Here is an 11,797-nt window from a genome sequence, read left to right as displayed (position 1 = left end):
TACAGGGTAAGTCAAAATGATGGACCCGATTACAGAAATTTATTCTGTGAAATCTAATAAACATATGTTAGTGTGAGACATGCGCTTTGAAAGGCCAACTTTCAAAGTTTAGTTTCCACGCAGTGTTTCCACTTTCTACCACTAGGAGTCAGCAGCGAGCAAGAAAATGGTGTTGACTGGAGAACAGAGATCTTTCTATGTGCTTGATTATCGTGTGAACAAGTCTGTGATTAGTGTGCAAGGGCATTTCCGTACTAAATATCGGAGAGAGCCACATACGGGGAAAGCCATTTGTAAGTGGTATGAACATTTCAGAGATTCGGGCTGCATCTGTAAATGGAAATCGACTGGGGAAGAGACAGTGGAACGAGTGCACACATGTTTCGTGCGGAGTCCACAGAAGTCCACTTACCGGGCACTTAGTGGGCACTTACCACTTACTTCAACTTCCACAGAAAACTGTCTGGCGGGTTCTGCGGAAATGTTTACAAATGAAACCCTACCGCTTGCAACTAGTTCAAGCCTTAAAAGACACTGATTATGCTTTGCGCGCGTCCTTCTGTGCTGATTTCCTCGCATTAATGGAAAAGGATGGGTTCTCTGAGAGGTTAATTTACAGTGATGTAGCAACTTTTCACCTTTCAGGGGAAATGAATAGACACAACGTAAGGATTTGGGGAACTGCTAACCCCCATGAATTTCTGGAACATGAACGCGATTCTCCCAAAATGAATGCCTTTTGTGTAATTTCCCATGAAAAGATTTATGGGCCCTTTTTCTTCCATGAACGTACTGTGACAGGACTTGTTTCCCTTGATATGCTGCAACTATGGCTCCTTCCACAGCTTGCAGAGGATAGCGCAGATTTCATTCTCCAATTGGATGGTGCCCCTGCGCATTACCATGGCAGCGTTCGGGACCATCTCAATGGGGCATTGGAACAATGTTGGATAGGCCGTGCATCTCCGGAGGATCGACCTCTCCTTCATTGGCCACCTCGTTCGCCCGACTTAACCCATGCGATTTCTTCATGTGTGGTTTTGTCAAGGATCATGTTTCCACTACTTCCAACAACATTGGATGAACTGCGTGCCCGCATTACAGCAGCCATTGCTGATATTGACCGCAACATGCTACACAAGGTTTGGCAGGAGATAGACTATCGGCTTGATGTGTGCCGTGTTACGCGAGGTGCTCACATAGATCACTTGTGATTTGTTTGAAGAAAACTTTAACAGTTTACCTTTCTTAGCGCATGTCTCACACTAACATATGTTTATTAGATTTCACAGAATAAATTTCTGTAATCGGGTCCATCATTTTGACTTACCCTGTACATTACATCGAAAGCGAAACCAAAACTAGAGGTGTGTGAGATCGAAAAAAGTCGGTACCAGGATCGGGACAAAAATTCCCATCCCAATCCCGACTTCGGGAGATAATTACTGCTTGATAACCCGAACCAAAATGGTTACTTTTGGGACAATGAAAAATGGACAACTTAGCATTCTGATGTCACCGAGTAGTAATATATGCTGATATATTATTTGGTCAGTGGTTGGTCTGTGTTTGTGCGTGTAAACAACGCAACACAGGGAATGTGATCTGTGAACAACGTTTGAGTTGCTGTTAATGATGGGCATAATCAAATTATTTGAATAATCGAATTACAATTGATTGTTGGAGAAAATAATAAATATGAAAAATCAAAATATTTTTTTGGAAATGAGTGATTTTGAAGCAAGTTATGGAATGTGAATGATTTTAAATCAATTATGGATGATGAATGATTTTAGATTATGGAATATGAGTGATTTTGAACTGAATGAATTGATTGTGCTTACGCATGTGCAGTGATCGAAATTTTATAAGGAGCGGATTGGTGGGATGAAATCATTCGAGTGGAAGAACTTGTACTGACAAGAGCATGCCACTTACAAGTGTGACAGCTGTACCATGCTGTTACGTACTGAAACATGTTGCCTCAGTGGTCGAGCCCAGGCACACGTGTGGATGTTCCCCACAATCTGTAAAGCAGTTCCATGTAATCATCCTCGTCGTCACAACGGACCTAAATTTGGAGCAAAACGACATAAGGTAAATAACATTAATGGACCCAGCGGCAGGGATTAGGGTAGTTTCCCTGACTCTTTGTAATACATCAGGATCACGAAAGAAAACCTTCGTAAGCACTGCTACATTAAATAAGGTATAGAGAGCCTGAAGAGTAAAAATATTCCATCAGCATATTTGCAGTCTAAAGCTCTGTTTGTTTATGCATGCATTTTTTGTTGGATGTTGCAGTCTGAAGATATCCAACAAAAATCAATTCCATAAGAGTGCCATGCATGCAATTTCTGTCGCATGTTGTAGTGAGATACTTTGTCGGGTGGCGATATTCAACAAAACTCGTATGTATCAATGTAGCCATTTGTTACCATGTTCCTTCAGTTTGTCCAACAGGATGTCTTACTACGATGTCCGACTGTGCCACCTGCTCCCATCCCCTCCATCTGTTGACAGTTCTGTCCCCTTACTACTCCCATACGGACAAGAAAAAAATGATAATTCAATGCATTTTCCCCATAATATTTAGAGGCTTAACACATTGTTCTGCTCCTCCGGAAATTCTCTCTCTCTTTCTCTCCTCCTGCCATCACTGGTTTCTGGCACCGTAGTTGTGTTGTGTATAAAAGGGGCCTAAAAGTTGAGGCAGAAACTTAGCAACAAAATTTCCTGTTCCCGCATAGTTTCATAAAGACATAAAAAAAAAGTCAATCAAGATAGAATTTCCTGACTTTTTTGACACCTCAAATTCTCTGACTTTTCTCGGTTTTCCAGGTCTGTCGCCACCCTGACATCTAGGAAGGTCACTTGGTTATTGGAGTGGAACCAGGTGAATTTGAGGGTGGTGAAGTTGTTCAGTTGGTTTAGGAAGGTGGTGAGGGAGGGTTTGCCATGTGTCCAAAGGAGAATAATGTCGTCAATGAATCTGAGCCAGAGGAGTGGTTTCAGTTGTTGGGAGTCTAGGAACTCTTGCTCCAGCCTGCCCATGAACAGATTTGCATAGGAGGGGGTCATTTTGGTTTCCATGGCTGTGTCACATAGTTGCAGGTAATGCTGGTCTCCGAAGCAGCAGTTGTTGCAGGTGAGTACAAGGTTGGCTAGTTGAATCAGCTGGGGCTGTGTGGTTTAGGTCGTCTGTTGAGGAATGATTCTGTGGCACAGAGGCCATGGGCATGGGGAATGTTGGTGTGTAGGGAGGTGACGTCAACAGTGGTGAGGATGGTGTTGGCTGGCAGAGGTGCTAGGTTGTGGATGATGTCAAGGAAGTGGTTAGTTTCTTGTAGGTAGGAGGACAGGTTCTGGACAATAGGTTGAAGATGGGAGTCAACAAAGGATGATATGCATTCTGAGGGTGAATTGTAACTGGACACAATGGGTCTCCCAGGGTTGTTTGGTTTGTGGATTTGGGGGAGGAGGTAGAAAGTGGGGGTGCAGGGATTGTCTGGTATGAGGGTGGAGTTGGATAGGCCTTCAGGAGGGCCTCGGGAGAGGACAAATTCATGGAATTTTTTCAGATGTTAAGTGAATAAATCAACCATGGTGGACTTGTAGATGGTAGGGTCGTAGAGTTGGCAGGAGGCTTCCGCCACATAGTCAGAAGAGTTCACGACTACTGTGGTGGACCCTTTGTCGGCAGGGAGGATTTTGATATGTGTTGTTGCAGAGGAATTGGAGGGCTTCGTGCTGGGCTGGGGTTAGGTTGTGGTGGGATGGTGTTTTGGAGTTATTAACCATCCAAAACGTTGGTGACGACAACACAATGTATCTTTTGAGGGGGTTGTTGTTGGGGAGGAGGGTCGTGAGAATAGGGTTGGCAGAACTGGAGGAGACTGGGATGAATGTCTGCGGAATTGGTGTTTGATGGAGGATTCTTGGCCCAATAGTACATCCACTTGGAAACATCCATACATATCAAACCAACCAAACACCTCCAGTATCTTCACTACTCCAGCTCTCAGCCCCACCACACCAAAAAAAAACCCATACCATTCTCCTTAGCCCTCAACACCTCAACTCATACCCCTCATCCTGCCAAAACTACAACCTACGCCTGCACCAAGCTCTAATCAACCGCCTCTATCCTCATCAACAAACAAATAACCAGAGCCACGTCTCACACGCATATCATACAACCCAAAACCAACCTTTCCACTCTGATCACCCAATACCACACTCACCTCCTGAAAATTAAACATACTATCCACTCCCTCCTTCCCATCCTCCACAGTGATCCCGACACCAGAGACAACTTTTGGGACAAACCTACGGTCATCTTCCGATGCCCCCCAACCTCAACAACATCTTGGTCCATAATACACCCACCGCTCCCATCCCACCACCCCAGCCCACAAGTGCAACAAACCCATATGCAAGACCTGCCCCACACTTATCACCTCCTCCACCCTCCAGATCCTGACTGCAGCTGGTAAATTCACACTTCACTCAAAGGGCACCTGCCACTCTACCAACCTAATATACACCCTCATCTGTCAAATCTGTGGTTACTTCTAACCCCCTGAACCTCAGCATCAATAACCACAGAGCTTCCACCCAAAACTCAAGACTTCACCGTCACCACCCACACCAACAGCCACAACACCACCTTCAACAACTGTTTCCATGTAGCCATAATACACCTATTACCCCAGCACACTGACACCTCCACCCGCAGGCAATGGGAAAGGGCCTACATTTCAGGAATGCACGCCACCATACCCCCCAGACTCAACCTAGCCACCCAATAAGTATTCTCCCAATCCTCCCCTAACCACAACCCAACCACCCACCATCCATCCTGCAGTAAACACTGGTGAAAGGATCTTTTTGCAAAACCAGTGTTCTATCACTTGTTTCTGGCACCACTGTACTGACGGACACTGGTGTCAGTATTCTGTGCCTCTATGCTTGTGTACTCCATACTCTCTATCTACTTTGAAAATGAGGTCATGACCTCAAAATATCAAACTTTCTTCAATTGTGGTAAGTGTTTATTGTCTCCTACGGCATTCAATAGTATAGCATGAGTATAATTATTATTATTAAATTTTATAGATATGTATTTCTGACAAGCTGCGATGAATAAATTAACCTACAAAACAATGCTCTGTTGCAACGATGCATCTCAACTTTACGGTCATTTTTAGATCAGTAACAATCAATCAGATGTTTAGAAGGAACTCCTATGGGGATAATTTCATGTTACCCTTGATTTGCAAGATACTTGACCGCAAGTCTTATCTGCGTATGGATCTTTGTCACGTACTTGCTGTTTATGGAACTTGAGTACACGTTCAATTAACAAATGCACAAATACATTTTTTTTCACCTTTCTTCAAAGCCAAAGGTAAGTTGGAAAAAGTGAACGAACCTTTGAAAAGAAACAAATGTTGGTTTTTGGATGTGCCACAAAAAAAACAATGGTATTGGCGGAAACATTTCAGCAGAAACTTATCGATACTGCTGGTATCAGCCAATACCAATAAATCAGTACTGAGTCAGCCCTAGGGTTTTTTTCGTTTTTTTTCCCCCAGATGTTCACTTACTTCCTTTTCTCGCCTCTAAATGGTGGAAATTCAAGATGGCGCTTTCTGGAGCTAAAAAGGATTCTTGTGTGTAACATTTTGATCAAACAAAGAGTGCTACAAATGACCAATGGAAATTTTAGGAGCAAATACGGGAAAGAAGCACAAAACCGGAAGGCAATCTAACATTGCTTCTTCATTGAAAATTAACAAAATTGACAAAGTCATTTGGAACGTGGAATATTACTTCTTTAACAGGCAAAGAAACTGAAATAGTTGGAGAAATAGGAAAATATAAAATTAAGGTACTACAGGTGGATACTCTAGGACCATGATAAAATTCAAGAATAATTCCCGGGTTCTCAAGGCAAATTTTCCGAAAAAAATTCAAGGCTACAAGCACATGTTTTCTCTATTTCAACCTTACGTATTACCACCTCTCATCACCCACACAAATATATTAACAATATAAAAGGCATGTGTGATTCCAATGTATCCAAAAATTCTAATTAAATTAAATGTTTCATCATCTTCAAGTTATCTTATCTTTAGTCTGCGACATATTGTTCTGTACAGGACACTAACAAATTAAACTGATTGAGAAAATTCTGTTTTATTTTCCACGCAGCTTTCTTTTCTTTCCTCAATAAGCATAAAAACTAAACTGTGAAGATTGTGCCTTGGAGCATTTATAAATTGAATGGGATTTGGATTAATAAAAGTTGCAATTTGTGATAATGGGAGATTGGAAATGAAGGAGAAAGAGGACATGGGAGTATGGGAAGACATGGAGCTGAAAGTACAATAAATACAAATGAGAGCGAATGATAAACTTCTGTATAGATGACAACTTGCTCATAGGTAACACATTTTTCCCTCACAACCAGATTCATAAATTAACTTTTGAAGCTGGAAATAGAGGAGCCAGAAGTACAATAAATTATTTTACATACACTAGGACAATGAGATATGCAATACATGATGTAAGGGTATATAGAAGTGCAGAGCTAAGCACTGAACACAGACTACTCATCATGAAGACAGGGTTTAAAGAACCAAGGAAGCAAAAAACAGAATGATACACAAAAATAAAAGTAGCCCAACTACGAATCCCAGAGAAAAGATTACAATTTGGAAGACGAGTGATGAAAGAATTGAGCATAAGAGAAGAAATTAATGGCGAAGATACATTGGAAAAGAGTTGGAATGTGTTAAGATCAACTCTGCTTAAAAAAAAACAAAACAGAAGAGTTGTGCGGACCTACCACAATAGGAGGACAAAAGAACAGAACAAAATGGTGGGGCAATGCAGTTAAAGAGGAAGTTAAAAAGAAGAAAGAAGCTTGGAAAGAGTATATCAGAAATAAATCAGAAAATAACTGGAATGAATATGTACAAAAAAGAAATAGTGCCAAGCAGGCAGTAAAACAAGCAAAACTGAAAGCTTGGGAAGATTTTAGAAGAGAAACTGAAGAGAACTATCAAAGAAATGTTAAACAATTCTGGCAGAAAGTCAAAAACCTTAAAGGGAAATATGGAAAGAGAATAAGGAACATAGAAGATAGAGAAGGGAACATCAAAACAGAAAAAGAGGAAGTACTAAAAGTATGGAGTGAATATTATGAATAAATGTTCAAACAAAATCAAGAAAAGGAAGAGAGAGGTAATGCTGAAGGGAGAGTACAGGGTGAGTGCCAAGATAGAAAATGGAATAGAATTGTTTGAAGTAGAGCTGGCAATAGAAAAGATAAAGCTTGGAAAATCAGCAGGTGCAGATGAAATATCCCCAGAGCTTATTAAATGTGGAGGAAAGGAGGTTATACGGTGGATGTGGAGAATATGTACAGAAGCATGGGACAACAATGTACCAACTCACTGGGAGAAAAATATAATACCAATTTACAAGAAGGGTAGTACAATCAAGTGCAAGAATTACAGAGTCTTATGCCTGTCCTCAGTAGCAATGAAGGTCTACACAAGAATTCTGGAAATGAAATTACGAAACGAAGTGAAAAACAGACTAGAAGAGCAGCAAGCTGCATTTAGAAAGAATCGTCAGACACAGAATCATATATTTACACTGTGGCAAGTCATTGAGAAGGCATTAAATAAGGAAAGAGAAGCCTATGTTGCCTTCCTAGATTTGAGAGCAGCTTTTGATACGTTACCAAGAGAACAACTATGGGATGCACTGGTGAAAATTGGAGCATCTCCTGCTCTTGTACAGAGAATACAAAGTGTGTACAAGAGAGTGAAAGGAACAGTCAGATTAGCAGGAAAATGCTCAGATGAATTTACAAATACACCACCGACTGAGTTACAGAAGGCGGTAATAGAATGGACAAGTACAATAGAAGGCAAAAGAATGAGCATGAACGTGGATAAGAGTAAAGTTATGGTGGTGACAAAAGAAAGAGAAAATGTACCCCTAAACATACAGTGGAAAGAGAAGCAGCTGGAACAAGTAAAGATATACCCATACCTAGGAACAGTCATAACGTCAGATGGAAGAATGGATGAAGAAGTGAATAATAGGGTACAAAAGGCAAACCAAGTGTACTATCAACTCAACAACACATTAATTGGTAAAAAGGAAATAAGTGAACAAACAAAGATGATGATTTACAAGACAATCTACATTCCCACATTGCTGTATGGAAGAGAGAGCTTGACATTATTACCAAAACAGAATAGCAGATTTCAAGCAGCAGAGATGAGATACCTACAAAAAGTAGTAGGAAAGACTAGAAGAGATAGGATTAGAAATACCACCATTAGAGACCAGTTAGCAAAAACCACTATTGGAAACAATAGAGAAAGGCACTGCAATGGTTTGCACATGTTACAAGAATGGAGGAGGATCGGAAGGCAAGAGGGGATGGAAAAGAAGAGAAAGTCATCTTCTCTTTGCTTCAATTCACAGCAAAACTGGTACTGCTTTTCTTTGTCTTTGGGATATAACTTTTGAGCTAACTGTATTTTGGTGGTTTCATGCACAATTTGTTTACACAAAACACTCTACAGTCATTAAATGGCATAACCAGGACATGTGAAGCACCGAGTGTGGATATCTCTAAGTCCTTGTGAACACCTCCCAACGTCACCTGGCTGACTTATTTTCTTCTCACACAAGCACCCAGTTGCAACTTATTTCCAATGCCAATCATAGATGGCCTTCCTGCATGGTACTTCTTTTCCGTATTTGCTCCTAAATTTTGGTTGGACATCTGTGCCACTCGTTTCTCTTCAAAATGTAGCTCACAAAAAACCTTTTCAGCTCCAGAAAGCAATTATTTGAATTTGTCACCATCTAGCAGCGAGAAATGGAACTACAGGGAACACTCACAAAAAAAAAGAACCTACAACTTTACTTGATCAACTAATCAGGGTTCCACGCAAACTCCAAATCCATTTTCCTGAGTTTTCTAGAATCCTCATATTGAATGCACAGTAAATGACTACTATAATTTTATAATGGTCTCCTCCATTTTCCCTCATAGCCATACCATCTTCACCTTCTTTATTGCTGTTGTTTTCTGATGCAAATAACAAAACTAGTTCAATAATAAAATAAAATTACACTTCTTTGCATGTAATTAAGAACAAAGTTTTCTATAACTTTAAACAACTCTGAAACAATTTCTTACATATCTGATATAGAACATTGAAATGTTTTCCCACTTTTAATAGATGTTTATAAATGGATGAAATATCAATTAATCTGTAATGCATACAATAATAGTTAAGACAAACAAATTATTGGAATTTTTAAAACATATAAAAATGAAGTGACAATTATTAGTACTGATTTAAAAAGGAATAATACGTTACTGAGACTGAAATATAAAACAAGAACTGTACTTAATGTCTGATACAGCAAATTAAAAAACTTTACTTCTCAGAAGCTTCCACATTTCTTTCTCATCTTCTGCAATGCTTCTTCCTTTAACACTCTGGATCATATCTTTGCTTACTTCTACATTTGACACTCCTCCCACCACTTTCACTGCATCATAAACTTGCCGAATAGCCACAACAGACTATTCTTTCAAATTTTCTATTAAAACCTGCTTATTTACAGAATACCCACTTTCCACATATGCATTGCCATGTGATAAAATCAAAACCAACTTAACAGTGCTTCATAACTCAGAGAAGTCATCCTTGCCCTTCATGGCATCTGTAAAAAAAGAATCTAGTGCATCAGTTTTGATTGAAAAGTTACAAAACTTTTCTTTCAATTCCTTTTCACTACTGACATTTGTAACGTATTTCCGCATTTATTATTACGTAAATTTTGTTACAAGTTTGCCGCAGGCGCTTGTCGCCTGATTGCTCCCATGTTTGTGTATATGGACCACGTAGTTCGTTGAAATGATACGAGATGGCAGCACTAGGTTAGTTAGCGTGTGGATGACGTAACCGCGTCACTTGATGGACGATGTCTCAGCAGGTTACGGCAGCTCGTAATCACACTCACGCTTCGACCACGCAAGGAGTCAACATGTTCACTACAACATGTACACTACGAGACTAGGAACATTGCGGAATGTACTGTCCCTGCAGACTTTGATTACAGGAGGACATGCAGTGAAGTGCTACGTTTCTACAATACCCCTACAAAAACAGCAATGGTTGGCTGCATCAACAGGAATGGTTTCTTTGTCTGCCCCAATTAGATGATGCTTGGTGAAGAAAGCATGGAGCCCGTGCTTGGTGAAGAAAGCACTTAGATGACGCTTGGTGAAGAAAGCAAAGGAGAAATGGGAAGAGCTCTTTCCGTTAGAAGCCAGGCAAAATTACGCTGGGAAGATGTAATTTGGGACTTCATTTCATGAAGGAAGCTGTTTGACCACATTTGCACACTTCTTCTGATGCAGCAGGGGTATTATGCCACAAAAGAAGTGATGTAAGTGAGGTGACAAAAGGAAATTTTATAAAGAATATGGAGGACAGAATCAAGAAAATATGCACGAAAGAATGTGAAAAAGAAGGCAAAATAAATACCTATGGAAACAGCTGGAAAAGAATGGCTATGACAGGGAGGATAGACTGGACATAAACAGAAGAAGGAAGAAAAGTGGCAGGGGAGAATTGGAAGAGAAAGAAAAAGAGAGGTGGTTTGGAATAAGGAGTATGGGGAAGACCACAGAAAAGATATGCAAAATGCTTAGGAAAGCGGGCATTAAAACTTACAGGAAAGGAGGGAGAAGCATCTTAAGAATAGCGAAGAATGCAAACAAGAAAAAGGAAAACAGAGAAGAGGAACAGGAAGAGATTATCTACCAAGTGAAATGTAAAGAATGTCAGTGTGTGTACATAGGAGAAACAAAAAAAGAGGCTGAAAGACAGGTTGAAACAACATAGGGACGATGTACGACTCAAGAGAGAGAGAAATGCTATATTTAAACACACGAGAGAAACAGGACATGACAGAGTGGGATGAGGCTAAGCAGATATGAAGGGAGAAGAGAATACTAGTGAGAAAATGGAAGGATGCCAAGGAAAAGAGAAGAAAGGTGAAGACACAATGAACTGGAATGGGGGACTGGATAAACAAAAAATAGAAGGTGTTAGAAAGTGGAAAGGACAAGAGAGAAAGAGGAAAGAAGAAGGAAGAATGAATGAAAAAGAGCATGAGATAAGAGTCGAACCACATTCTAGATGGAAGAAAATATGTTTAGCCTTTTAGGGGAAAGTACAGTTGACAAGGAAAAGCCACCTGCTAGAATGTTCCAGAACAACTTTCTAATAGTCTGGAGGGGAGTAATGTTTGTGTATATATATCGTCCTGTTTTGTACCTTGTTACACTTGTACTTGGTGCAGAGTCTGAAGAAGAACTTGCTAGAAGGTTGAAACGTTACGTTTAGTTTGTGTTTTAAAACTAAAATAAATTTCTGCCTTGGTCAGCATATTGAGTATTTCATATCATGGAAACAAGGCTTAATGGTGTTACAACCCCAAGATGCTGAAGCTGCTCCACGACCAAGATACAGTCATGTGCCTAAAAGATCAACCAGGATTAAGGTACCCCCTGACAGATACAGTTACCCTTGTTAATTTTTTTTGTTGTTGTTGTAACTCTGGGAGGAATGTAGTGCTGCCTCCTAGAGGAAGAAGAAGCAAGCTTCTGTTGCTAGACAAGAGTGTGCAAACAGAACCTGGAATGGAAAATGTAGTTTCGTTATAATGTAAAGTGTTACGTTGT

At 40.3% G+C, this 11,797-nt stretch overlaps 1 protein-coding gene across 1 annotated transcript; it reads left to right on the top strand.

The window, feature by feature from the left end:
* The first annotated feature begins 7,254 nt into the window (after positions 1-7,254).
* On the top strand, positions 7,255-8,556 carry LOC146002929 (uncharacterized). The gene has a single exon (XM_083141086.1). The coding sequence runs from the start codon at positions 7,255-7,257 to the stop codon at positions 8,554-8,556; it is 1,302 nt and encodes a 433-aa protein (XP_082997212.1).
* Positions 8,557-11,797: the final 3,241 nt, after the last annotated feature.

This window comes from Lepisma saccharinum, chromosome 19, assembly GCF_977018435.1.
Source record: "Lepisma saccharinum chromosome 19, izLepSacc3.1, whole genome shotgun sequence".
Taxonomy (NCBI): Eukaryota; Metazoa; Arthropoda; class Insecta; order Zygentoma; family Lepismatidae; genus Lepisma; species Lepisma saccharinum.
Note: the sequence above shows the minus strand (reverse complement) of the source record. Positions and strands in the feature narration are given on the sequence as shown.

What these genes read in the sequence shown, in the direction of transcription:
- LOC146002929 (XM_083141086.1), top strand. Translation starts at nt 7,255, where the DNA reads ATGCTGAAGGGAGAGTACAGGGTGAGTGCCAAGATAGAAAATGGAATA.